Source organism: Octopus bimaculoides, chromosome 23 (genome assembly GCF_046866305.1).
Source record: "Octopus bimaculoides isolate indiv1 chromosome 23, ASM4686630v1, whole genome shotgun sequence".
Classification (NCBI taxonomy): domain Eukaryota; kingdom Metazoa; phylum Mollusca; class Cephalopoda; order Octopoda; family Octopodidae; genus Octopus; species Octopus bimaculoides.
In genome coordinates this window covers 28,862,556-28,888,190 of record NC_142950.1, presented here as the reverse complement: position 1 = coordinate 28,888,190, position 25,635 = coordinate 28,862,556, and the positions used below count along the sequence as shown (strand labels likewise).

The window sequence follows — 25,635 nt, the reverse complement described above, 5'->3', positions numbered from 1 at the left end:
TTTGTTTGACTAAAGGCGGTGCTCCAGCATGGCCATAGTCAAATGACTGAAACCAATAAAAGAAAAAAAGAAGAGAGCAAATCTTACTCAGACATCTCTTTCTTAAATAAATTACATAAAATTTAATGACCCTATATTCTTCATTCAGAACCATTTAAACTTTATTTAATATGTAGGTGAACATCTTTAATATATCGTAGGTATGTACCCACATATTTAGAACAGGTCTAATAACTTGACAAAAAAAAGAAAAGAAAATATTATACATAATAAATGTATAGGGAGTTTTTTTGTGTCTATCTTTTACCTTTTACTTGTTTCAATCATTAGAGTGCAGCCATACTGGGGCACTGTCTTGAAACATTTTAGTGAAACAATTCTACCCCAGTACTTATTTCTTTAAGCCTGGTACTTATTCTATTGGTCTCTTTGGCTGAATCACTAAGTTAAAGGGATGTAAATACCCCAACACCAGTTGTTCAAGCAGTAAAGGCAAACATATACACAGTGGGTGGAGGCAAACATATACACAGACAGACACACACACATACACACCCACGCACATACACACATGCTTAGATATATACAATGGGATTCTCTCAGTTTCCATCTACCAAATCCATTGAAGGCTTTTGTCAGCCCGAGGCTATAGTAGAAGATACTTGTCCAAGGTGCCATGTAGTGGAACTGAACCTAGAAACATGTGGAAAATGTATTGTGATGTGTCCTTTATGAAGTAGTATTTTGTGATACTCCTTTAATTTGTTCTGTCTTGTTTTGGATATATTTTGTCCTGTTCTCTGTTCACTTAGTTTTCGCAATCTGTATTCCTTTAGCTTTTGTTTGGTATTCATCATGAAGTCTGTTTTATGGTTCCTTCTGTGCTATTTGTCCATGTTCATTGGGTAAATTGTTTGTCTTTGATGTTCAGCACATGTTGATTAGAATCTCATATTTAATTAAAATGAACACATTTTAAAAGCCTTAATCAGAGATAATATTCCCTCGTTGACTCATGTATGCCAGATGGCTTGGACCTCTGGAAGGGTATCAAACCAATGACAATATGGAGTGATAGTCCTAATTTTTTAGAAAGCGAGGCAAGAGAGAGTGTTCTAATTATAGAGGAATGGAACCATATGGTTGGGAAGCAAACTTCTTACCTCACAGCCACACCAGCACATATTACAAACTATAGTGAAAGTGACTGTAGCAATGCATACTTAGAAGTTATTTTGCAGGAGTTAGAACATTGTAATGAATCGTATCTAATTATAAAGTTTACATGCTATAGTAGCCATGTTGTCTAAAATTAATTTTTTTTAATAGCTTAGCTAGTGACACACTATCAACTGGAGGTTTTTGTTACCATTAGATAGCAAGGGAACTACTTGGGGAATGTTTCCAACAAAGTGAAAGAAGTTGATTACAAAATTATATGATAGAAATTTTATTGCAACCAAAGAAATTACCGTTTAAAATAAGCAACAAAATATTTAGGATAAATATCATCAAACATACTCTTAGATTTTTAAATTGTTTGTTTTAAGAATATTACAGAACACAGTTGCAGAGTTACATTTGAAACTTCCTAATAATTGTTTTTATATTTTTATTTTTTCATCTTACTGCCCTGATTGGATTTTAGGCAGGACAACAGGTAATATAATTTGTTAAAATTTTTTGAATTGATTAAATATTTCATGTCATATAATTTGGATAAAATAATATCTTACAAACCTGATTAAAATTAGAATATTTTGTCATTTTATTGTGTATGAATACTCTGAATATGAAGTTACTAATTTGTGATAGATGCATTAAAATATATTTCAACATTTCCATCCATTAAAATTTATTCCATTTTTATGTGGTATTTTAAAGTGCCAAAATAGACATAATTACATTTTGTAAAATTATTTTTTGAAGATGAATTATGTTCCTATTAATTCTTAGTGAAAATGTATTATAGAATTAGTATTAAATTGTCCTAATGTTTTAATTTAAATTTACTCTCTCTAAACTTTTCTTTGAAATAAATTCAATTCTCTGTATATAACGAACTTGGTAAGTGATGACAGTCCCACAATATTTTCATTATTTAAATCACTTCCAATATTTAAGTTAAAATGTAATAACTTCAGTTTTATATTGGTTTAATATGAACATTATTAACTATTAAAAAAAAGCCTTGTTTTAGTTAAGTAAAAGGAAAAGAAAATGCCTTAAAAATTATTATATAAAAATAAACTATTTTAAATAGCTTACTGCTGTTTTTAAGTTTCCATTCAAAAGATCTAATGAATTTGCTTTGTAGACAATAATGTCAACTAGCTATATCCATTATCATTTACTGAATAGAGTGTTATTTCAAAAACCCTTCATTATCTTAGTATTACTTTTTCAGTAGGCTTGATTATGTTTAGTGCATGCATTTAAAATAGTTTACCTAAGTCAGTCTCGGGTTCATTTCTATTTTCTCTTCAACTTCTGCAAAGATTACATTTCTAACTCTCTATTTCCTTTTCCTATCTCTAAATTAAATATAGAAACAGTTCTTCTTTTTTTTGAAATTAAAATCTTATTTCTTCTCTCTGAAACTTCATAAAGTCTCTAATGGAGACATGTTGCTCGAAAATGGCACACTATAGTATAATATTGCACTTATAATAATTTTAATCCGTGTTGGGGGATGTCTATGTTACTGCATTATCCATCTATTTTTAACCTTTGTATAATATTTTGGTTGCTAATTTATGCATCAAATAATTTTAAGTTTCATTTATTACTAACACTGATAAAACTGTTAAGGTAGGAATAAGGAGTCACAAATTGTGTTATATGATTTTTAGGTACTCAAAATTATATCCATCATGGAAACATGGACACTTACAATTCTAGTTTTAAACGATTTTAATTTGGATATCATTTTTGATTTATGCATCAATAATTCAGCAGAGAAGGGAAAGAGCCACAGATGATATTGACTTCATGAGTTGAACTCCACCAATAGCTCCAGAAACTGTTGATAATATATTTAAACATGCTACTACATTTGTTCACTGTGAAAAAAAAAATGCATTGCTGTCCACAGTTAATGTATAAATAACAAAGAATTCATGCTTGTGCAATTTGGTGCCTGCTAAAATACAAACCAAGGAAAATAGTCTTGGAAGAAACATAAATTTTCATAAATACTCTATTGCTATCTAAAAATTTGAATAAGACCTGATAAAAATTTTTTTAATATTTATTATGATCAAGGAACAGTGTTATTATTCTTTGTAGCTAAATTCATTCAGACAAGATGACATGGGTTAAAAAGGGATGTAAAACTGATTCAATCTGTCCTTTAGTAGAATTACTGATTAAAGAACTGCTTTTTGTTAGAGAAGCTTAGTAAGTGAGCTCAAACTAAACATAACCAAATATGATTAAATAAGGATACTCATGGCTTATATAATGTATGCCAAATACTACTCGTGTCAATGAAAGTAACCTATTGTCTGTATTGATTTATTAAGCATGCTAGCTTTTTTTATTTTTCTTCAGATTTGAAAATACAAGGATTAAACTTGCAAAAAAAAAATAATAAAAAATAAAAGTAACGTCATCATCTATAAAGGCTTTAAACTAGTAAAATATATCAAGTCTACTGATATATTCATTTGTAATACCCCTTGATACAGGCAAATTGTATTGAGTTAGACAATAACAATTAAAAAAATTATTTAAAGCCACTGTTGTGGTATATACTTAAACTGAAAAATAATGGTTATTGTTTAAACCTCTTAGTTATTTAGACCCCCCTCAAAAGACTTAATTATTATTATATTTATATTTCAATACTCTTTAAAGAACTATAGGTACTTAACTGTACAATCAGCTAAAGGGTTATCTGCTCATATTCAGTCTCCAATGCTTCACATTTAATAATCTGATTTACTTAAGTCTATGAATGCAATGTTTGTAGGTTATTCACTGTTCCATGTGCTTCAAACCCCATTGGAAAAAACAATCATTTTACTGTCTTTCAATGTTGAATTCAGTTTCTACAATACTTTAAGATATCAGCAGTAGACCAGATCTCTTAGGTCAAGATGCCTATATATACACCTGAGAATTTTAATTATTTTGATTAATTAGCAAATAAATTAAATAACTAATTTAACCTGTATTACTTAGATTTTAGAAAGTGTTTCAGTTTGTAGAAATATTAATCATGCTTACATAATGTTTGTGAATTACTTGAATTATTGTAAAAATAAGTAATTTAAAAACAAAAGTCCTGGCTAATTTGATTAATTATTTAAAGTATATTCTAACCAGTTTGGAAAGAAGAAAAAAGATTTTTTTTTCACTTGATGGAAGATTCTGAATCTTGCAGACTGTTGAAAGACCATAGAATGAGCCAAAGTGTTAGTAGCTTTAGGGTCATAAAATCTGATAGTCTTTTTCCTTACTCAATTATTCTGTAGATTGCTCCTTCGCAAAAGTTGATCTGGTCTTTGTTCTGGATTCCTCCATCAGTATTACTGAGAGAAACTTCAAGAAAATGCTGCAGTTTATGAAAGACTTTGTTTCTCTATATGACATTGATACTCGGTTGGCTCGTATTGGTATGATGACTTTCAGCACCTCTGAACATATTCAGTTCCACCTCAATGAATTCAAGAGAAAACAAGATTTGCTTAAAACGATCGATAGCGTTGCTTATTTTGGAGGTAGTGCAAACATGGCTGATGCTCTAAAAACATTAAACACCATCATGTTCAGCAGAGGATATGGTGATCGGATTTATGCAAGAGATTTTGTTATATTAATAACGGATAGTAATTCCAATATCAATTCATATGGTACAATTCCTGAAGCTATCCATACTCGAAATTCAGGAGTACATATTATCACTGTGGGTGTTAATCTTACTAATTCCCAGGAATTGCATCTCATTAGTTCTTATCCCTCAGAAAGTAACATGTTTTTACTAAGCGATTTCAACCAGCTCAAAGATGTAATGAACAATGTCTTCACTTTAGTTTGCCGAGGTAAGTAGTAGTCTTACAAACAGGTATAATTTCTCTATTTACCTAGTACAAAGAATGTGGTCGCTTCCAGAAGACTTCCTTTGAAGCTTTACATTTCTATAATGACTTATAGAATTTCTACTTATAAGTAAACTGAGATGCTCTTATTACATGGATGTCTGACTAGGTTTGTTATGGCAAATTAAATCAGGCATTTATTGCCAAATGTGTTGCAGCTTCTATGCCAGTTGCTATACCATAACACTAGCACTACCAAGTGACCATTTTATTCTGTTATCCCATTTAAACACCTCCACTTATATATCATTCTTTCATAATAATTAGCTGTATGAATATCAGAGTTAACATTCACAGTTAATTATGACTCAGTTAAATATTGGTTAGCCAGAGATCTGCCAACATGAAGGTTGACAGTTTCAAAATACTCACTAGGTTTAGCTAACCTTGAAGTTGATAAGGAGGTTAGCAGTGAAGGTGTTAGCAAGATGTCTTCTTCAGTTCAAATAAATTAATTATCCTGATATTATCGTATTTCAACTGATGAGGACATCTAATTGAGACAAAGATATACAAAAATGATCGCTCTGTACTCCTAGTGTTAACAACAACAATAAACAAAGCAATAAAAAATGAAAGTCTTTCTACTATAACATTAATTCTCTAATAAAAAATACAACTCATCTGCATGTTCTGTGAGGATTCTCATATCTCTAACGTTAGGAACTAATATTCAGTTTCCATACAAACAGAACAAAGTTTTGTATAAAACTATATGAATAAAACAAAATCAATTGTTATGATTCTATGTTAAACTAAATTAAATGGACAAGAATGTTCAAAATAAATTTAGTACCATTTCAATAGATATTTCAAAACTACATATTGTAAATATTTAATGCAAACTGTTTGATATAATTCACTTAAGTTATTCTTTATATTACTATTTTGGCTGTGTTTTTCTTTTTTAAGTCTGATATAAGTGTGATAGGTTTGTTAAATTGTTCAGTCATTTCCCCTTAAATTCTATTGGTCTTATATATTCTCTGCTAGAAGATATTACAGATTTTGTTAGCTGGGAATAAAATATAAAATGCTTTAATCAGTACCAAGAATTGTTGATGTTACAAAAACAAACTTGTTCAACAGAATGTTGTTTTCACACATAACTATCTTACAAACAAATAAGCAACATAATAAAGTATAGCAAAAACGAGGTTTTGTAAGAATAAATTTAACATTATTATTATACTGAAAGAGAAGCTATCGGACTTCAAATGGCTCTTTACTATTTTTGTATAATGTATCAATGTAAATAACTTTGTATAGTCATTTTGTTATAGTCAAGATAATACATTGTCACATATAGCCTTAAATTGTAAGCTGAATTCCACTAATTTTCATAAACTTTAAAATAGCAATATAAATTCGGAACAAATTAACTTGAATGGATGTAAATTTGGAATAAATTACCCTATTTCTTCACACAATCACACACACACACACACACACACATATATATATATATATATATATATATATATATATATATATATATATATATATATATATATGTATATGTATGTGTATACATATATACACACACATATATATATATATATATATATATATATATATTGCTACATTGCTGCAAATAATTATTAAATAATATATTCAGCCTTAGAAATGTTCATTGTTCAAATGTGAAAATTATTTATGTGAATTAAACCTTGTTTGGAATTTTTGCTACAAAAAGAAAACAAAGCTATAAATTTAAATTTTAAATATCAATAAAATATTTTTGACTAGCTTGCTTAAGGAGCAGTTTAAAATATTTGTTTGCCAATGAAGCAATCTGATTGTTTAACTAAAGTTATTCTAAATGTTGCAATTAATTATTTCCAGTTATTGATTTCACATTCAATTGATTAATGGCATGAAATTTCTCTCAGCATGAACTTTAAGTTTTGAAATTATTATTTTCATAATGACTATTTTCTATTTATACTAAAAAAAAAAATTTTTTTTTAATTATATTTTTGTGTCCTCTGTAGTTTTGACTTGTTCATCCTTGAAACAGGACAATAATAATAAAAAAATCAAGGAAATATATCACAACTCTGCATTTCAAGAAGAAAACTTAAATGCTCATTTATATCTTTAAAAAATGTTCCTTCAATTCATTAACTTTATAAAGAACAAAAACACTGATTTTAAACCTATATTATCCACATATAAGTGTTTGACTAGAACAGCAGGAACAAAAACATTTTTTTTTTCACTTAATTGATGTACAGCAATAGAAACACCACTTATGTTTCAGCCAGCAACCTATGTCTACTGACTGAATATAGAGCAAATGATGTTAGTAAAAATGATATTGGTAATGACAATAACCGAATAGTTAAGAGGTTTTGAACAACATACTGTTTTTTTTTACTTTTGTGCAATGAAAATAAAACTTTCAGTTTCATTAGTATCGAGTTCTGAAACTTGATGTAAAACTGAACGTTTCCCAAGTGAAAATTTGAAAAAAGGTCAACATATTTTAGTAAGTACAGTATTTGTAAAGAGATCACTACCAACTTTATTTGTTCTGAGTGCATTTAAGTAGCTGTAATATGGAGAAATTCATATAGCAAAATCTGTTATATTTTTAGAATGGTAATTATAATTTATGTTCAATACTGATTGATTAACAAGAAGTTGTAAACCTGTAAATAATTCTTTAAATTGATCGTTAAGACACTTTCAATAATATCTGGAATGATAATATTCATTCTAAAGATTCCTCAAGAGAGCAGCGGCAGTAGTTTAAGGATGTAAAATAGTCTGCTTCATTGATCTCTTCATATGCTTTAATTCCAAACATCATACAAACTCTTACTCACTGTACAAGATGGTTTAAAATACAGTATCTAGATTTATTCATTTTACTTAAATTTAATGCTATCTTGATTTGCCTTCTATCTATTCAATGCAGATATATTGTATTCAGTGTATTCATTTATCATCTTTTCCCCATAGAGAGCATTGTTACTAAACAAAATTCTCTAATGGTCTACCATTTACCTTAACATCTTTATATGAAGTAGAAGTTCATCTATAGCATGACCATCTATTATCTTTAAACCTAACTCTTATTCTGAGTTTTTTTCTATGCACAAAAATAATTTGAATTTCTTACAACATATTGTTAACCTAACATGATTTTTATATAATTGTGAGCATCTGTAATGTGTTTTCAAAATAACTATTAGCTACTTCCTGTAAATTTATTACAGGAAAATGACTGGTAAAGAAAACGATGCAACTCTTATTCTTTTCTATTTTGTTTCATGTATTTTTAACTATTCTTCCATTGGTTATTTTTTCTTTTCCATCTTTTCATTGTTTGTCTTAATTTTTGCAATTAACGATAACTGCATATGTTTATTATAAGTATACCATACAATATGTATATATTTAAAATTGTTAAAGTTGACAATTCCATAATGCAAGTATCTTGATGGGAAGGCATTCTTCAGATGGCTTATCTAAAGAAAAAATATTTTCAGTGCTACTTCATCAATTTACCATCTCATGAATGCCTCTCTGGTGAGAGCTTTGAAGTAATAGAAAAGAACTCAATTCTAACAAAAATATATTTACTTCTACTCGACATTAATTCTCTTTACTTTGTACTACCACTAGTGGATTTGTCTGAAAAATGTATACAACAATGATAGATATTATTTGCACACATGAAAGAATATATATATCATGTATATATGATATGCATAGTTAATTTAAATAATTATGCTTATATATTATATTTTAGCCGACAAAGTAATTGTGTGTGTATGTGTGTGTGTCTAAGGAGGATAAGTTGTGGGTGAGAAATATATCAGAGACAGATTTGGTGCAGAGGGACAGATATAAGCAATATGCTTTTATGGTTTCATTTTTTCCATACATACTTACATACATGCAGACAGAATTTCTCAAAATATATACACACTTCAAGAAAATAAAAAACATTTAGAAGTATTTTAATACTAAATTTATTCAGACATCACAGAATTAATACAGGTTACTGTTAACCTCTACAATTACAAGACATGCTCAAACGTGGTGGCCATTAGCATACAGACACTTATTGGTATGGTAAACTTCTGCTTAGGCAGCATTGGCCAAAGTGTTGAGCAGGATTGCTGCACATGCCTTTTCAATTTATTCGTAAAGGGCTTTCAGTGTAGCTGGTTTTCTGTGCTATATGATATCCTTTAGGATACCCCATAAGAAAATTTCTCCAAGTTATTAAATCAGAAGAGCATGCAGGGAACTTGACTGTACCTCTTCTTTGTATCCAGCATCCTTGCAAGTGCTCATCCAGGTAAGCTTATCCATCTCAGCAGTAGTGTGGAGGTGCACTGTGTTGTCGAAGGAAGATTTTATGATTTCCATGAAGTGCATGTATGGTAGGTTAAAAATGGAAGTGCATAGCTTGTTTAGGTATGCTTTTCCAGTAACAGTACCTTCAAAGAAAAATGGTTTCATTAAAACTCTTGAAGACATCCTACACCAGACATTGATTCCTGGTAAATTGACTGCTTTGCCCACATGCAAGTAAGGATTTTCTGGTACCCAGTAAACACGATTATATCAGTTCATTGTTCCATTTAGCCTAAATTGTGCTTCATCAGACCGCACAACCAGCTTCACAAAACCTTTTATATGCTGAAAGTATTAACAAAACTTGATTCTTCAATAAGAATCGTTATTGTTATTTGCATGTAATAATCTTGGAATGTAAATTTTCCCCTAGCTCTTTTAAGAATCCACTAAATGCTTATAATGCATATTACTGTTTCACATGTGCATTGTACAGTTGACTTCTGTGGCAAGTGTGTGAAATGTTCAATAGCTGGATAAGCAGCACTTGTTACTGTGTGAGGTTTGCTGGATTTTCTCTTCTGCACATCACACATGTTACCATGTATTTTGAACTTGTCACAAATCCATGGAATTGTCAGGCGTGATGGAGTTTCAAAATCACACCTCCATTGTCATTGAATTCCATCAACATTCTCAAATTTGAAATATTGTATTAAAGTAATCTTTAATTCCTTGAACAACAACTATGCCTCTGCCATTTTGTCACAGTTGCTCGCAATAGTATGAAGAAGTCAAGGAAGTTTCCATTTTTTTAAATCTCAAAATAATGCCCATTGACTATTTCATATGTCAACAATTGATCAAGTGCAACAACAGTAAAAATTACAGTATTGTAAAATGGAAACCTTTTTGAAAAAATTTTCATTAAAAAAAAAATAAAGCTAAAAAAAAAAAGTAAAATGTAACATGTATTAATCCCATAGTGTCTGAATAAACTTAGTACTAAAATATTTCTACACAATTTTCTTTCTCTGAAGTGTGTATACATTCTTTTGGTGAACTCTGTACATAGTTACTTACCACTATATATATATATATATATATATATATATATATATATATATATATATATATATACATCTGTGCGCGTGTGTTGTATATAGCACCACTGGTGATAGATTTACCTTACTAATATTTTATTATTCATACAAAACATTTGCTATATTAAAAAATGTCATTTTGTTTGTGTTTTTTACTTTGAAGTACCTCATAAAGCTTTTAAAGAAAAATAATTATCTATCTTGTAAACAAATCAGTTGTATCAGAAAATAATTATGATGCAGGTAAATTGAACTTCTTCATATCCTTGTGTATATTTGTTTCTATTAATTATGTAAATATTTACTTTGTAGCAGTCATCCCAAAACCTAAACCACCTGTATCAGGTAATATTCAGTTCCACATCTTGTCAAAATTTTTTTATCATTTCTAACAGATTTAAAATAAAAATTAATATTGTCTTTGTCCAAAATCATGTCTGTCTCAATTATATGAACTTGAGTGTGTGTATATATGCACACACACACATATATATAGGTATACTATATGTTGTGTACTATATATTTGATATAAATATATATATGTATTATATCATAGTAATATATATATATGTATGTGTATATTTTATTTTTATTATTAAAAATAAGTGAAAGTAAATTATAATTTGAAACTTTTGCAGAAACTGGTCAGGATATTGTGTTGATGTTGGATTCCAGTGTACCAAATGAAAAGTTTTTTTTGATGCTTATCTTTGCTCGTACATTTGTTGGGACGGCTGACTTTGACTCAGGGAAAGTGAGAATTGGTCTTTTGTTCTTTAATTCTGATGCTAAAATCGAAGCCCATTTAAATACATTCCATCAGAAAGCCGATTTACTGCAGGCTATTGATATGTTGCCACAAAGTACAGGAAAATCAAACAAAGCCAAGGCTTTCAATGAAGTAAGTTACTTTCAAGTATGTTTCATAATCATCATCATCCTTATTAGGAAATATAGAGTTACAACTTGTATATAGCATCAGAGTTTTAAGTAAGATATAATTTATAGAATATATCCTAGTATATTACTGGCTTTTATTTTATTAACTCTGAAGTTATGAAAGAAAAATCAATTATTGCTAGAGCTTGGATGTAACTAAATACAGATAGTAATCACTGATGATCTCTTGCTCTAGATATCCTATCACTTTGTCAATATTGTTACTCTGATATTCTCTCATTGCGTGCATATTTGTCACTCTGTATTCTTTTACCCTGTTCACGTTCTGTAATTCTGTGATATTCTGTTATTCTATTGATATCCTGTTAATCACTTAATACTACTATAACACCTTTTTGAAAAGGAAGACTGTATAATATTATTGTTCTATTTAAAGAGGCACACATTCTTCCTTGTATAAAAGAAGAGCTGCAGTGATGAAAATTTATAGTGCCTCATGTTTGTACTACTGAGATTTAGCTGTTGAGAGAAATACAAAAGTTGTAGCAGACTTTCAAAGCAATGCAGCATTACAAGGGAAAGCGGGTTAAGAAGCATGTGACTCTTTATAAGGAGAAAAATGGGAGGATCATTGAGTAGATATAGAAGATGTAGATTTTGAGTATCATGTAGTGATAATTGATTTAGTTTGGAAATACAAAATTTCTTCCATAGACATCCAGAAAATATGAATTAATTATTTAACGATTAACGAATGTTTGAAATACTGGAAAGGATAGCAACTATATAGTAGTTGACAGTGTTTAGAAAAGTTTTATTTTAGGAATCTGGGATACCAGTATCTCAGTCCAATAAGTTTTCACTAAAGACTTTTCTTAATCCTTTCTCCTTTCTACTCATAACCATCATACCTCTTCTAAAATGCTATCCCTGTCTCCATTTTTTGTTGCATCAGCCTATAGAAATCCAGGCTGAATATCAACTATATTAATCCTATCATACTGTGTTCTCAGTATACTGGGAATAGCCTAAATGTAATCTCTGCCAGATTCCTGTTCAGGTGGTAATGAACAACACACAGAGAAAGATAAAATAGACAACTGATCACATTGCAACTTTGTAGTCAAGTGTGTTTATGACTCATTGTTAAAGGTGTTCTCCATTACTCTTGTTTATTTTGGTTTTCCACAAAAAAAAAAAAAAAAAAAATCTGATTTTGTGATAAAACGAGTGTGTGATGAATGCAGCACTTCATCTTGTAAATGAAAGCCTAAATTCTTTACAGTTGAGTAGTTATTCTTTGGATGAAGAGTTTACCCATATGCAGCTAGTAAAGGTAATTCGGACAATCAATCTGGCAAAAGTGATGAGGAAAGTAGTGATTTGGGTTAACAAATACAGTAGTTGAAGAATATTGTTATTCTCCTAATTTTGTTTTTTTTTCTTGTGATTCTGTCCATGAGTTTGCCTGCAATGAATTAATATGGTAGTTGTGAGAAAGGCCTATTATTGTTATTCTCTCAAATTTTTTTGTGTGTTTCTGCCTTTTAGTTTGCCTGCAATCATTACTCTTGAGCTGTATATACAACTGTTTATTTACATTTGACGGATATTTATCCTCATCTTGTTTGTTGTTAACACAACGTTTTGGCCGATATACCCTCCAGCTTTCATCAGGTGTCTTGGGGAAATTTCGAACCAGGGTTCTCATTCCTAAGGTATTTTTCGATTTTATTGTTCAGGTCACTGCCTGGAATCAAACTTGTAATCTTGGTGTTAGTAGCCCTCGCTCTTAACCGCTACACCATATTACCTTTTTGCTCAGAAGTCTAGATAGAGGATAAAATTAGACACATGGACCTATGTTTGAGAGGGTTACGATCACCTCTCTGCATTTAATTGATTTCGTTATTATCATAGAAACTCTGTTAGCTTAAAAATAATCTATATTTCATTGAACATATTATGTTACTGTTATTAAAGAGAGATACATGCTGTGTTAGTCAAATATACACTGCAATAACCACAGTATTTCGTGCCAATTATTTTTACACAAATGCTGCCTTTCAGTATTAAAATAAATGCAAATTCATTTGAAATTTGATTCTTAATATGTATAATTTCTCAAAGCTTGCATTTATTCTAATCTGAATAAATGTAGCTTCCATTTTATAGTGAAATTATCTAATTTCAATTAAATATGAATGATGACATGAACACTTGTCACTTACCACTGAAAACATCTTAACATTTTTTGTCTTATTTGCAATTGAAACAAAACTCATGCTATTTATAAATGAAATATTTATTTTGTGAATTTACACATATAATTTATATGTATGTATGCATGTGTGTATGTATATATATTTTGTCTAATATTAAAATTGAAATATTTAGGTGAGGAAAAATATGTTTACTATTGAAAATGGAGATCGACCTAAAGCTGAAAATAAAGTTATTCTTATCACTGGATCAAAGACCAGTGATATAGTAAAAGCTGAGAAACGTGCTGAAGAATTACGAAGAGAAGCCAAAGCTGAGGTATTTGTACTTGGATTAGGTGATACAGATCCAAATGAGCTGTACGGCTTTGCATCTGCACCAGAGAATGAACATGTGTATCAAGTGAACTCTGCTGAAAGTATAATGAATATTATAGATCCACTTTTAAAAAAAGTTAAGCAAGGTATGAACTTGATATTATAAACATATTTTGTTTTTTGACTCAAAATAAAATGATTAATCTTGAAAATACTCTTTCATATTGCATTTAAACATCTTGAAAACATATGTAGTATAAATGGCAAAAATGTCCTTTATGATTAGGATTTGTTTAGTCTCTTTCTGACAATCATGACCTAATGAATAAAATTGAAAATGTATTTCATTTTTGCAGTATATGTACCACCTCCAACTACTCCAGCTCCTACAACTAGACGAACTATTTCGTCAACAAAACAACGAATTCCAGTGGCTACTACACCAAGGACTACGACCCAAGAGACTACAACCCGAAGTACTACAACCCGAAGTACTACAACCCGAAGTACTACAACCCGAAGTACTACACATCGAAGACCTATAATAACTACACCCAAAAGAATATACAGACCTTCAGGTAAATTATGCAACAGCTATAATATTTTTTACTTGTCATTTTAACTCATTCAAATTAAACTTACTTTTGTCAAATATTCTAATTTTGACAGGTTAAATTATTTGTATCTTCTTATCTCAATAAATAAATATAAACTCTTAATATGGAAAAAATTATAGATGTAAATTTCTATAGGTTAACATTTGTGTGATTATAATTGCAACATCTTTTTTGTTTTGTAGATTGTACTAGCAAAGCTGACATTCTGTTTGTTGTTGATTCTTCTGGAAGTGTTGGTGAGGAAAACTTTGCCAAAGTAATAGACTTCGTATATTCTACGATTGAGAGTCTTGATATAGAATCAGGATTATATAATGTGGCTCTCATCACATTTAGTGATGAAGCACGTGCAGAATTTTATCTAAATTCTTTTACCATGAAAGAAGATATTGAAAATGCCACTGCAGCTGTAAAATATGTCTATGGCTCAACTCATACAGCAATTGCTCTTCGAATGGCACGCAGAATGATATTCACTGAAGTCAATGGAGACAGGGCTGGTAAATATAGCAATTACTTTTGTTGGAATATTTTTGATATAGTGTTTTTTTTTTCTTCTTAAGTTTGTTTTTTAACTTAATAAACTTTTCTAAAGAATTGGACAAACCAATATAATTCATAACATATTTTGAAGGACTTTCAGACTGCTGAAGATGACATTTTAAAATTATTTAGTTTTATTGGAAGACTGTGGCTACTAGAAGAGGGCACTGAATGAATGTGGTAAAAGTTTAGAGTGTATAATGTATAGTGGCAGAAGTGATCAGTGTACATTAAAAAGTGTGTTGTAGTGGCGCAATGGCCCAGTGGTTAGGGCAGCAGACTCGTGGTCATAGGATCGCGGTTTCGATTCCCAGACCGGGCGTTGTGAGTGTTTATTGAGCGAAAACACCTAAAGCTCCATGAGGCTCCGGCAACGGGATGGTGGCGAACCCTGCTGTACTCTTTCACCACAACTTTCTCTCACTCTTTCTTCCTGTTTCTGTTGTACCTGTAATTCAAAGGGTCAGCCTTGTCACACTGTGTCACACTGAATATCCCCGAGAACTACGTCAAGGGTACACATGTCTGGGGAGTGCTCAGTCACTTGCACGTTAATTTCACGAGCAGGCTGTTCCGTTGATCAGATCAACTGGAGCCCTCAACGTCGTAAGTGACGGAGTGCCAACAACAACATGTGGTGGAAATGATGGGTATTGTCTGAATAGTGTATTATGTATAGCAGTGGAAGTTGTAGGTGTAGACTGAAGATTATATAATTGTTTTGTATAACTTAATTAGAAGACAAAAACAGCATCCTTTTTCAATGTTTCCAAGATGGTGCACAAAATGAGGAAGTAGTTCCAAATCACAAACCTGGCTGTAATGCTTGCAATGGAGTGAACTCCACTAAAGTCACACAACAGCCAGGTATTAAGTCTAGCATCTGGAAATAGAAGTTGTCTTTCTGATGAGCTTCAAAACTGTTTCTGTCTCTGAAATTTCACTCACTAAGGTTTAATCAGAGTCTATGGCAGAAGATAATTATATTGAACTCAAAATATTTAGTCGCAAAACATTTCTTAAGCATATGACCATAATTGCACAAATTGAAAGGAAGTCACAGATAAAGGGTGTAAAGTCAAAATATATGCGAATTACAATTGTAATTAGGTCATTCATGAAAAAGACAATTGTAATTAGGTCATTCATGAAAAAGACAATTGTAATTAGGTCATTCATGAAAAAGAAAAAAAGAAGTTTAAAAAGATAAAAAAGAAAATGGAAGACTTAAATCAATAGAAGTATGCCAATGAGTGAAACTTTACTAATTAATCTTTTATCCTTTAGAATATGGTTAAGTTTTGTGAATGAAGGAACCAGTTCATATCAGATATGCGAACACTATTATAAAGTGCAAGAATTCATATACATTTATGTTAAATGTACTTTTAACTAGTTTCTAATTAATATTTTCATTACTTGATTTTTATTTTCAGATGCACCCAACATTGTAATTATTATAACTGATGGTCAGTCAAATATTAATCATAGAGAGACTTTACCACAAGCTCGTCTTCTTAAACAGAGTGGTGTGAGTGTTATAACTGTAGCTGTTGGATTTGCAACACAAACAGAAGAATTAATTGGAATGACATCACCACCAGTTGCAGAGAATTTATTTTCTGTTGATGATTTCAGTGAACTTGAAAATCTTCATGCCAGGATTGTAGAACCAATTTGTAAAGGTAAGAAGTTCATTCACAGTAAATCTCCATTGTCTTAAGTTCTTAATGAAATTAGATGATAATTTAATATAAACAAATTGCATGCAACAACCTTTGATATAATGACAGCTTTATTGATAAAAATATATTTTAGAATGTTACCTGTGTACAACGTTTATTGATTGAAATGTACTCTTTTATTTCATGGTTTATAATAGGCCAACAATTGTGTGCAAATAATCCCTGCAAAAATGGAGGAGAATGCTATGATACACTTAAACATTACATTTGTATCTGTTCTAAAGGTTTCTATGGAACAGAATGTGACAAAGGTAAGCATTTGTGATTATTTCTATTTACGTTAATGATGATAAATTGGTTGTCTTATTATTTCAAAATACATATAAAAAATGTAAAATCAATCCTAATGTTTACCAAGCCTTTCTTTTTCCTTCTAGTCTGTCCACAACCAGCTGATGTAGCATTTATTCTAGATTCTTCTACTAGTGTTGGCTGGAGAACCTTTCAGAGAATGAAACGCTTTGCTGAAAGTATGGTGAGAGATCTAGCTGTAGGTTACTGTGGCCACCACATTGCTTTAGTAAAATATAGTTCACGACCTTTAATAGAATTTCATCTAAACCGCTTTACTAGACAAGAATCAATTATTCGAAGCATTGATGACACTTCCTACACTCGAGGCCATGCTGATATGGCAAATGCCATAAAGTTTGTGAGTCAAGAAATATTTTCTTCAAGACATGGAGATCGAGATAAGGTAAGTAAAATTATGTGTCTTGTTGCTTTATGATTAACTTTATTAATCAAGAAAGATTTCTGTATTAAAAAACAAACTTCCTTTATTTTTGGTTAGGTCAAAAACATCGCCTATTTGCTGACTCATGGTCAAATAGATTTGTCAAGCGAAGATACTCTCAGGCAAGCTGAATTAGCCATTTCTTCTGGTATTCATCTTATACCTGTAGCATTTAATGTTCGAAAAAGCTATGAACTTGACACCATTGCTGCTGCACAAGGAATAAAAACAACTGAAATTTTTGGTGCTGATGTAGATGGAATGACTGATTCCTTATTGCATCCTATTTTTGAAAGTATGTATCTTTGTTTTACTTCTCACATAATAATGTTATATAAACTATTAAGTAGCTAACTTTAACACTGTCCCTTTTTCTTGGACCTATTTCATTCATTGACAGAAGGTACTAATGTTTCTATTTCTCAGTCTTTAAAAAATTGTTACTATTTCCATTTTTATTATTTGGCCAGTGAGTAAAAACTATATACAATTTCTTAGCCCACATATCTACTAATACAATGAAATGAACTTTCAACATGGAAAAACGTTTTTATTGTATTCTCAATATTTTTATTCACGCTTTATATCTCTCTCTCTCTCTCACACACACACACACACACACACACGCACACACACACACACACACACACACACACACACACACACACACACACACACATTCATTGTTACATAATAAATTAAAATAATTACTTTTTTTCTGTATTATTGTTTAAATGTTGGTAATTATTTCATACTTTATTTATTTTACAGCTCGAAGTCACTGTGAACCAAATCCCTGCTTAAATGGAGGAAAATGTGTCAACTATCCATTTACATATAAATGCGAATGTAAACGAGGTTTCACTGGTGAAAATTGTGAAAAGCGTATGTTGTTGCATTTTTGCTTTCTTTTGAAACTAGCATGATAATATGATCTGTCAGGTGATGTATGTTGCACACAATCCTTCTACAAAACTAAAGAAATAATAGCTTAAACATATAATTATACACAGTGACAGTTCCAGTCTTAGCTGAAATATTCTAATAATTTGAAATATGCTGAGTTGTTATCACTCATTTTATGTTGGAAATTTAGTAAGAAAATATGAAGGAGGTATTTGTAATATTACATCAGACTGCTATATAACACATTACATTGTAGATAGTGTTACTTTTATCTGCTTGATACACCAGTTACAGAGGCTGTGTAAAAGATGAAATTTCTATAGAGTAAAAATCTACTGAGCTATAATTAAGCACTTTCAACAAAATCAAGTTTCCATCACATTCACTACATATTCGAATGAAGCAGTCTTTAGTCATGAACATCAAACATCTAAAAGATATAATATTGCAGTAAATGATAAATGATCCTTTTTAGCAATTTCACTCATGTAGGATTACCAAAACTACCCCCAAAAAGAACTAAGATTGCTTTCCTAGAACTAGAAAATATTCAGCTTTTATCAGTCAATGACTGTGCACAAAATTCATGTAAAGGGGGTCCCTATTGAAGTATTATTGTGTTATGTGCAACAGTGATGCTGCTATACACACAAATGTCCAAGACAAAATTTCAGTAAAGGCTGCCCTGCTGATTGACATGAAATTAATGATCAACACACTACAACCATGGGTGTATAACCACATACTGAACTCTATTTTCTCTGTGCCATCTATACTGATCCTCTGACTTAGCAAGTTGTATACCTTCTCCCACCTCTTTTATCCTATCATCACCTTTTCTGTATCTTAACAATCACATCTTGTACTAGCTGTTTATTTTTACCAATCTTTACTTTCTAAAACTGCCACTCTCTAGAATTTCCTCTTTACACTAGAAATATTCAAACTGAAACATATATAGCTCAAAACAATTTGTGAGATGGGCATGAAAAAGTTATACATATGGTCCTTCTGGCTTAGATGAACTTATAAAGAAAAACAATCAAAAATATATTAAATTAACAACTACAATACCTCAAACTACTCCAGTAGAATGTAGTAATGCTACTTCTCCTCAGACATGAAGGAAAAAAAATGTTCTCTACACATTTTTTTCTCTGATTCATCTCAATATTCATACTTGCTAACCTAAAATCAGTTATTAATTAGACAAATCTCCAGACATTATTAAGCTTTGGCTCATATATTCACATTGTTACTTTTACTTCTCATTAGGAATTTTTCTATTTATCTTATGTCCATTCTTCTTAATCTCTTTATATGAAAATAATCTAATTTCCATTATGTTAATTTTAATTTATATTTGAAACTTGTAGCACTGATGCAATTTGTACTCCTTTTGCAGAATGTAATTCTAGAGCTGATATGATTTTAGTTATTGATACTTCACGTTATGTAACAAGGCCAGCTCTCAGAAGGGTCAAACGTATGTTACGAAAAACAATTAAAAGACTTTCATTCAGTCATCAAAATATACGAGTTGCAGTAATAACCTATGATGCAGAGCCAAGACTCCGACTTACTCTTGATAAAGGTAGACACAAACAGGATGTGATGGCAGTTCTCTCAATGCTTAGGTAATTTTTATGTTTAATTTTTCTTGAATCACAACACTGCAGTTTCAGTGTAGTTTACTCACTTAGACCACTTTAAAATAAACTTCAAAATCTATTTATTAACTGCATAGTTTCTTGGGTTTTTTTTTCAGCTCTCCAAATTAACTTGCAATTAAATGTCCATTAAAGTCATTCCTGCATGTAAAACAGATAAAATTGATGTCTGGCTCATACAAGATGGAAAAATGCACATTAAAACGATGATGAAAACCATTGATAATAATACTCCATTATTTGGATAGCATTTAGAGTAGAATTAAAACTAAAAGAGCTGGATTGGACTATTTATTTTGTAGTTTGTGAAGTTAGATATGCTGTGTTTGTTAATAGAACACTTTATTCTCTGTTACTACAGTTCACATAGCTACTGGATGAACTGGGATTGTTACCCCTAATAACAGATAATTTGTTTCTCCACTTAGCTATCACATGATGAGATTGTTTCCCTAGCTAATAGATGATCAGGGATTGTTACCTCTTATAGACTGGTACGCTATTCAGGAAAGGCTTCATATCTGGTTAATACCATAAAACCACAACTGACTACTGACCCTTGAGATATATTTCAGATTGGAGGAATATATTTATATTACATTAAATTTGAAGAAGAAAGTATATATAGATCAGCTGACCTTGATCACAAAGTTAACTAATTTAAATATCTAATTGTGATCATTAGATAATCTTAACTACAAATGGCAGTCTATTGTTTTACCTTCTACTGCACTTCATGCTCTTGTGATTAGTTGTTCAGGGTGTTGAATAACTGAGGTGTATGTTATATTATTTGCACTCTCCTATTTATTTATAAATAATTATATGGAAGACACATAGCCATGTATTTAATGTTGTTGTGAAATTAGGTGCACAAGTGCCTTTTGACATCTTGGGAACCAGCCACTTACATTGTTGAGTAAATCCTAATGAATTGCTAAATAACACTGTCACAGTCAAACATTCCCTCGTAGGCTTAATTTCATAGTGATATTAAATATGTATAGGATAGACGTGATTACATTATTTATTAATACGTAACTCACCTTGTTGTATTCATTGTGATTATTGTTTGTACCATTATGCAAATGAGTTTCTGTCTAGAAAAATATTTGTTTACGTTTTAATAAATAAATCTTTAGCTCTTTTATTTCGTAACGAGATTCCAAATATGTTCAGATGTGAGTTTGTATATTTATTCACAACCCATTCTACTGATACTCCAAAAGGTTTAAAACACCATCTGGTCCTTGGATACTTTTAGCAAAGTTCACTCTGTTGCCATCATTTAAATCAATCTCGTGGTTACTCTCCATACATTTCTCTGCATATTTTCAGGATGGGTAGCAGCCATATTAATGGCACTGGCCAGAGATATTACTCCAACTCCCATGATTAATTTATGTAAAAAGATAATTGTGATTCTTCATTGTAACAGAGAACTAATAACTAGAGATTCAATTAATGTTGCACCAATTCTGGTATGTATGGTCTGAACCAGATAAGCTAGATAGATAAAGAAAAAGACAGACAGAGTATTGTAGTAACATTTGGGAATCTAAATATTTGGTGGAACGTATTGTTGGTATGGCTGTGGGACATTGGAACCTGTCCTAACATCTATAGAGAATGAGCCAATGTGAATGATTCCACTTGGTCAGTCAACCTGCTAGAAGTAGAAGTCAAGCCTTCATTAAATCATACTTTATTGTCCTAGAACAAGACATTTTTGATAATGTGCTGTTGTGTCCACCCTGTCTGAGAATATGACGGGACGGTTACAACCAGAATGACTTACAAGATCTACTAGCCCAGGGTTGACCAGAGTGAAACAACAATGTCAGTGTCATCTAAATAGATTGATCAGAATTCATTTTAGTGAACTTAAGACAACAGTTATTTTGTTCTTTCATTTTTTTAATTAATGGCAATTAATAACCATCACAAAGACTTAGTAGGATTTAATTTTTCTTTGGTTTTGTAAAATTTGAACACAATTTAATAAAAATCAATTATTATTATCATTAAGACCTGGACGAACTGACCCCAACCCTGGTGCTGCACTACGAATGGCCAATCAAGATGTGTTACGGCAGAAATTAGGAGACAGAATACATGTTCCCAACTATCTGGTACTTGTCACAAAATCTGTACGAGATCTCGATGAAATGTTGGTCCAGTCCCGAAATCTTAAAATGAAAGGAACTAGAATTATAGCTCTTGGTAAGAAAATTGTACTTGATTTATTTTATAGACACAAATTACAATTTACAAATATTATTATATTTCCATCACTTGAACGATATTGAACAAAATAATTTTAAATTCATATGAATATCTCTATAAAAGTATCTAGATCCATTGTCTGTTTATTATTTTTCAGTGTTTCTGCTGTGTATTTAATCTTTGCAGAAAAGTTGTGAAGTTAGTGTGCTGCTCTGCTGCATATCTATTTACCACAACCATTTTATTGTACCTCCACTGGATTCAGTGTTGTTAAACGTAAATAGTTTAAACTCTCTTGCCTCTTTTAACAACTCTGGCTGTCAAATGGATCAACACTAGGAACTAGTTTTGTTGCTATTGGCATAATACATTAATTACAAAAGACATCACTGAAGATTTTATCTTATTGTAGTTCATGCAGTTGATTCTGTTACATTAACTTTGTACCACTCAGTACTTGCCCAGTTATACAGTATAGCAAATGAAATGCTTATCAATGTTTTAGTTACTGTATCAATGATTTCATTTTGTGGTTTCTATTTGCAATTAGGTAAACTGGCTTGTTTCAGAGTTAAGCACATAGATGTACATGACTCAGTATGGTACACTTCAAAATACAAAATATTGAGACTGTTGCCTGCTTCTTATCTTATTGTCAACATTGTTTTAGATCCTCTTCAATATGGTTGACTTATTGTCATCTAAATAAATATTTAATTATGTCATGAAATATTTGTATTTTCTCGTTTTCTCAGGTCTTGTAAGCAGCACATCTTTTGTAGCATCTAGCTTAAATGATGTTGTATCACTGCCATTGGATAAAAACAAATTTATTATTACTGATGACACCAAAGAAGAACATGTAGCAGATGTTATTCAGAAATTAGCAGCAGCTGTATGTTATGGTAACTACATGCATTTTTTTATATCATCTTTAATCATTTCTTTCTTACTTTCTTTATTAATCCATTAATAATCATACAAATATACATAATGTGCCAAAATATTTGTTTCCTTCTCAGTTTAGAAGAAATCTCACTCTAAATGAATTCCTTATTTAGTAGACCAGATATATTATTTTAACCATGTCTTTTATCTAAATAACAGAGGAAATTTGCTCTGAAAATCCCTGTTTGAATGGTGGAACATGTCAAATAGATAAAGGAAGTGCAGTTTGTGACTGTCCAAGAGGCTATGCTGGAAGATGGTGCCAAAGCAGTGAGTACACTTTATTAAAGTGAATTTAATTGTCACGTTTACTAATATTATTCTTTATTTTGTAACATTTTGATATTACATTTTTATGATATTTTCTAATTTGAGGCATAGCAATTTTCAATAGCCTACTGTCATTAGATTTTTGTAAGTAAGTGCAACATTTTATTAGTTTACCTATTCTTAATCAGTTATAAACTACTTTATAATTCATAAATTTGTGTGATTAACAGGAATACAAACACAGGTTCAACTCCTTTATTATTAGTCAATTGGTTAAATATCTAATCAACTAACTAATTGATCATTTGTTTAATGTGTTGGTTAAACAATAAACCAGTTCGTTTGTTTGTCGAAAACGAAAGCAGATCTTGTAGTGAGTAGGAAGGTCATGGGTTACAGCAATGAAACAGCTTTGATTAACAAACAAACAACTGGTTGATTGTTCAATCAACACATTAAACAAATGATTGATTTGTTAGTCAGTTAAATACTTGTGTGTGTGTGGGGTGGGGTTATTATTATTGGCATAATGATTACCTAGGTACAACAAAATTTGTTTCAAATCATGAAATCACATCAAGAATCTTGCAAACCAAAAGCAAAACAGGAAAAATAGTTTAGACTCACATCAATATGATGGTCTTCTTTTTATTTAATGTTAAATAATTCACAACCATAACATATGATAAAGTTAGTTGTTAGGTAAGTACTAGAGATATAACCAGAAAATGTTACTTCAAGTGTGAGGTAGGCTTGACATACAAACATTGATATGAAATCTGCAAACTTATCGCCCTCATTTTATCATCAGTTAACATTAAATGAAACAGTCATGTTTTGTTTGTCTCTATGTTAATATTTTCAAATTTCTTTTATTCTTGGCATATTAAGCTGTTTCCGAAATACCAAGTATATGTTAGTCTCATGATACACTTATCAATTTGTTATCTATTGAACTGCAACTAACTATTCAACTATTGTTCTTTCAACAGCTTGTGCACAAAATGTTGATGTTGTCTTCGTTCTGGACACATCTGGAAATATAAGCCCTGGAGAGTTCAGGTTAATGAAGGAGTTTGCAATTGAGATAGCTGAGAAACTGTCTATTGGAACTCATAAATCAAGAGTTGCTGCTGTTACTTACAGTTCTAGAGCCCATTTGGGATTTACTTTGGATATGTTTTCATCTGCACGTGATGTAAGGAATGCCCTTTCTTCCCTGCTTTATGAATATGGAAATTCAAATGCTGTAGCAGCTCTAGAATTGGTGCGGTCCAAAATATTCAATTATAAAACTGGAGATCGGCCAGACGTCAAAAACTTTGGTAATCCTAATTCTTTACATTTTAAAAATTTATTGAAGTTTTCTTTTAATCTATTTTGAAAATTATTTCCTAAATATTTATGTTAGTTTACATTTTCATATTTTCACTAAGTCAATTTCATGATTGAATATATCCTTTATGTCTTTCGTATCAATTACCAATAGATTGCAATTTTATGTGTGATAAGTAGTAATCAATATGTTTTCCCTTCTTATAACAATTTATGATATATGGTAGTAAATATTTCAAACAAATTTTAGAATTTGGTCAGATATACACTGAGTTCATATTCAAAACTATTTCCCTCATTTACTAACTTCAAGTTCTCAATTTATGTCTTTCAACACACTAATAATTTCTTTGAGAAAGATTCTATGATGTCACTGAATTAACATTTCTCATTTATCGTTTTTCACTTGCAGTAATCTTTTTATCAAATACTGAGTCTAAAATTCACCCTGAACACACAGTAGCTTCAGCCAGAGCTTTAAGGAATATCGCTCATATCTATGCAATTGGAATTGCAAACTATGACTTAAAAGAACTTCACAACATAGCAAGTTTACCATATTTACTGAATGTTTTCACAGCTGAAAACTATGAAGGCCTTTTCAACTATACAAATACAATAACTCGAGCTTTCTGTAAAGGTATGGAACACAATTTTATAATTTTTACTTTCAGTGGTTT

At 30.7% G+C, this 25,635-nt stretch overlaps 1 protein-coding gene across 1 annotated transcript in view; it reads left to right on the top strand.

The window, feature by feature from the left end:
- The window catches only part of LOC149131342 (collagen alpha-6(VI) chain-like), a 36,734-nt gene that overhangs the window by 10,987 nt on the left and 112 nt on the right, over positions 1-25,635 (top strand). The window contains exons 5-21 of the mRNA XM_089340733.1: positions 4,479-5,045; positions 10,832-10,864; positions 11,158-11,420; positions 13,817-14,105; positions 14,316-14,537; positions 14,759-15,076; positions 16,556-16,804; positions 17,002-17,115; positions 17,242-17,561; positions 17,658-17,895; positions 18,372-18,485; positions 19,912-20,143; positions 22,206-22,399; positions 23,158-23,307; positions 23,510-23,620; positions 24,613-24,945; positions 25,368-25,635. The exon at positions 25,368-25,635 is cut by the window's right edge and continues 112 nt beyond it. Of these exons, the coding sequence (XP_089196859.1) occupies positions 4,479-5,045; positions 10,832-10,864; positions 11,158-11,420; positions 13,817-14,105; positions 14,316-14,537; positions 14,759-15,076; positions 16,556-16,804; positions 17,002-17,115; positions 17,242-17,561; positions 17,658-17,895; positions 18,372-18,485; positions 19,912-20,143; positions 22,206-22,399; positions 23,158-23,307; positions 23,510-23,620; positions 24,613-24,945; positions 25,368-25,635 (4,015 nt within the window). The remainder of the gene's footprint in view (positions 1-4,478; positions 5,046-10,831; positions 10,865-11,157; positions 11,421-13,816; positions 14,106-14,315; positions 14,538-14,758; positions 15,077-16,555; positions 16,805-17,001; positions 17,116-17,241; positions 17,562-17,657; positions 17,896-18,371; positions 18,486-19,911; positions 20,144-22,205; positions 22,400-23,157; positions 23,308-23,509; positions 23,621-24,612; positions 24,946-25,367) is intronic.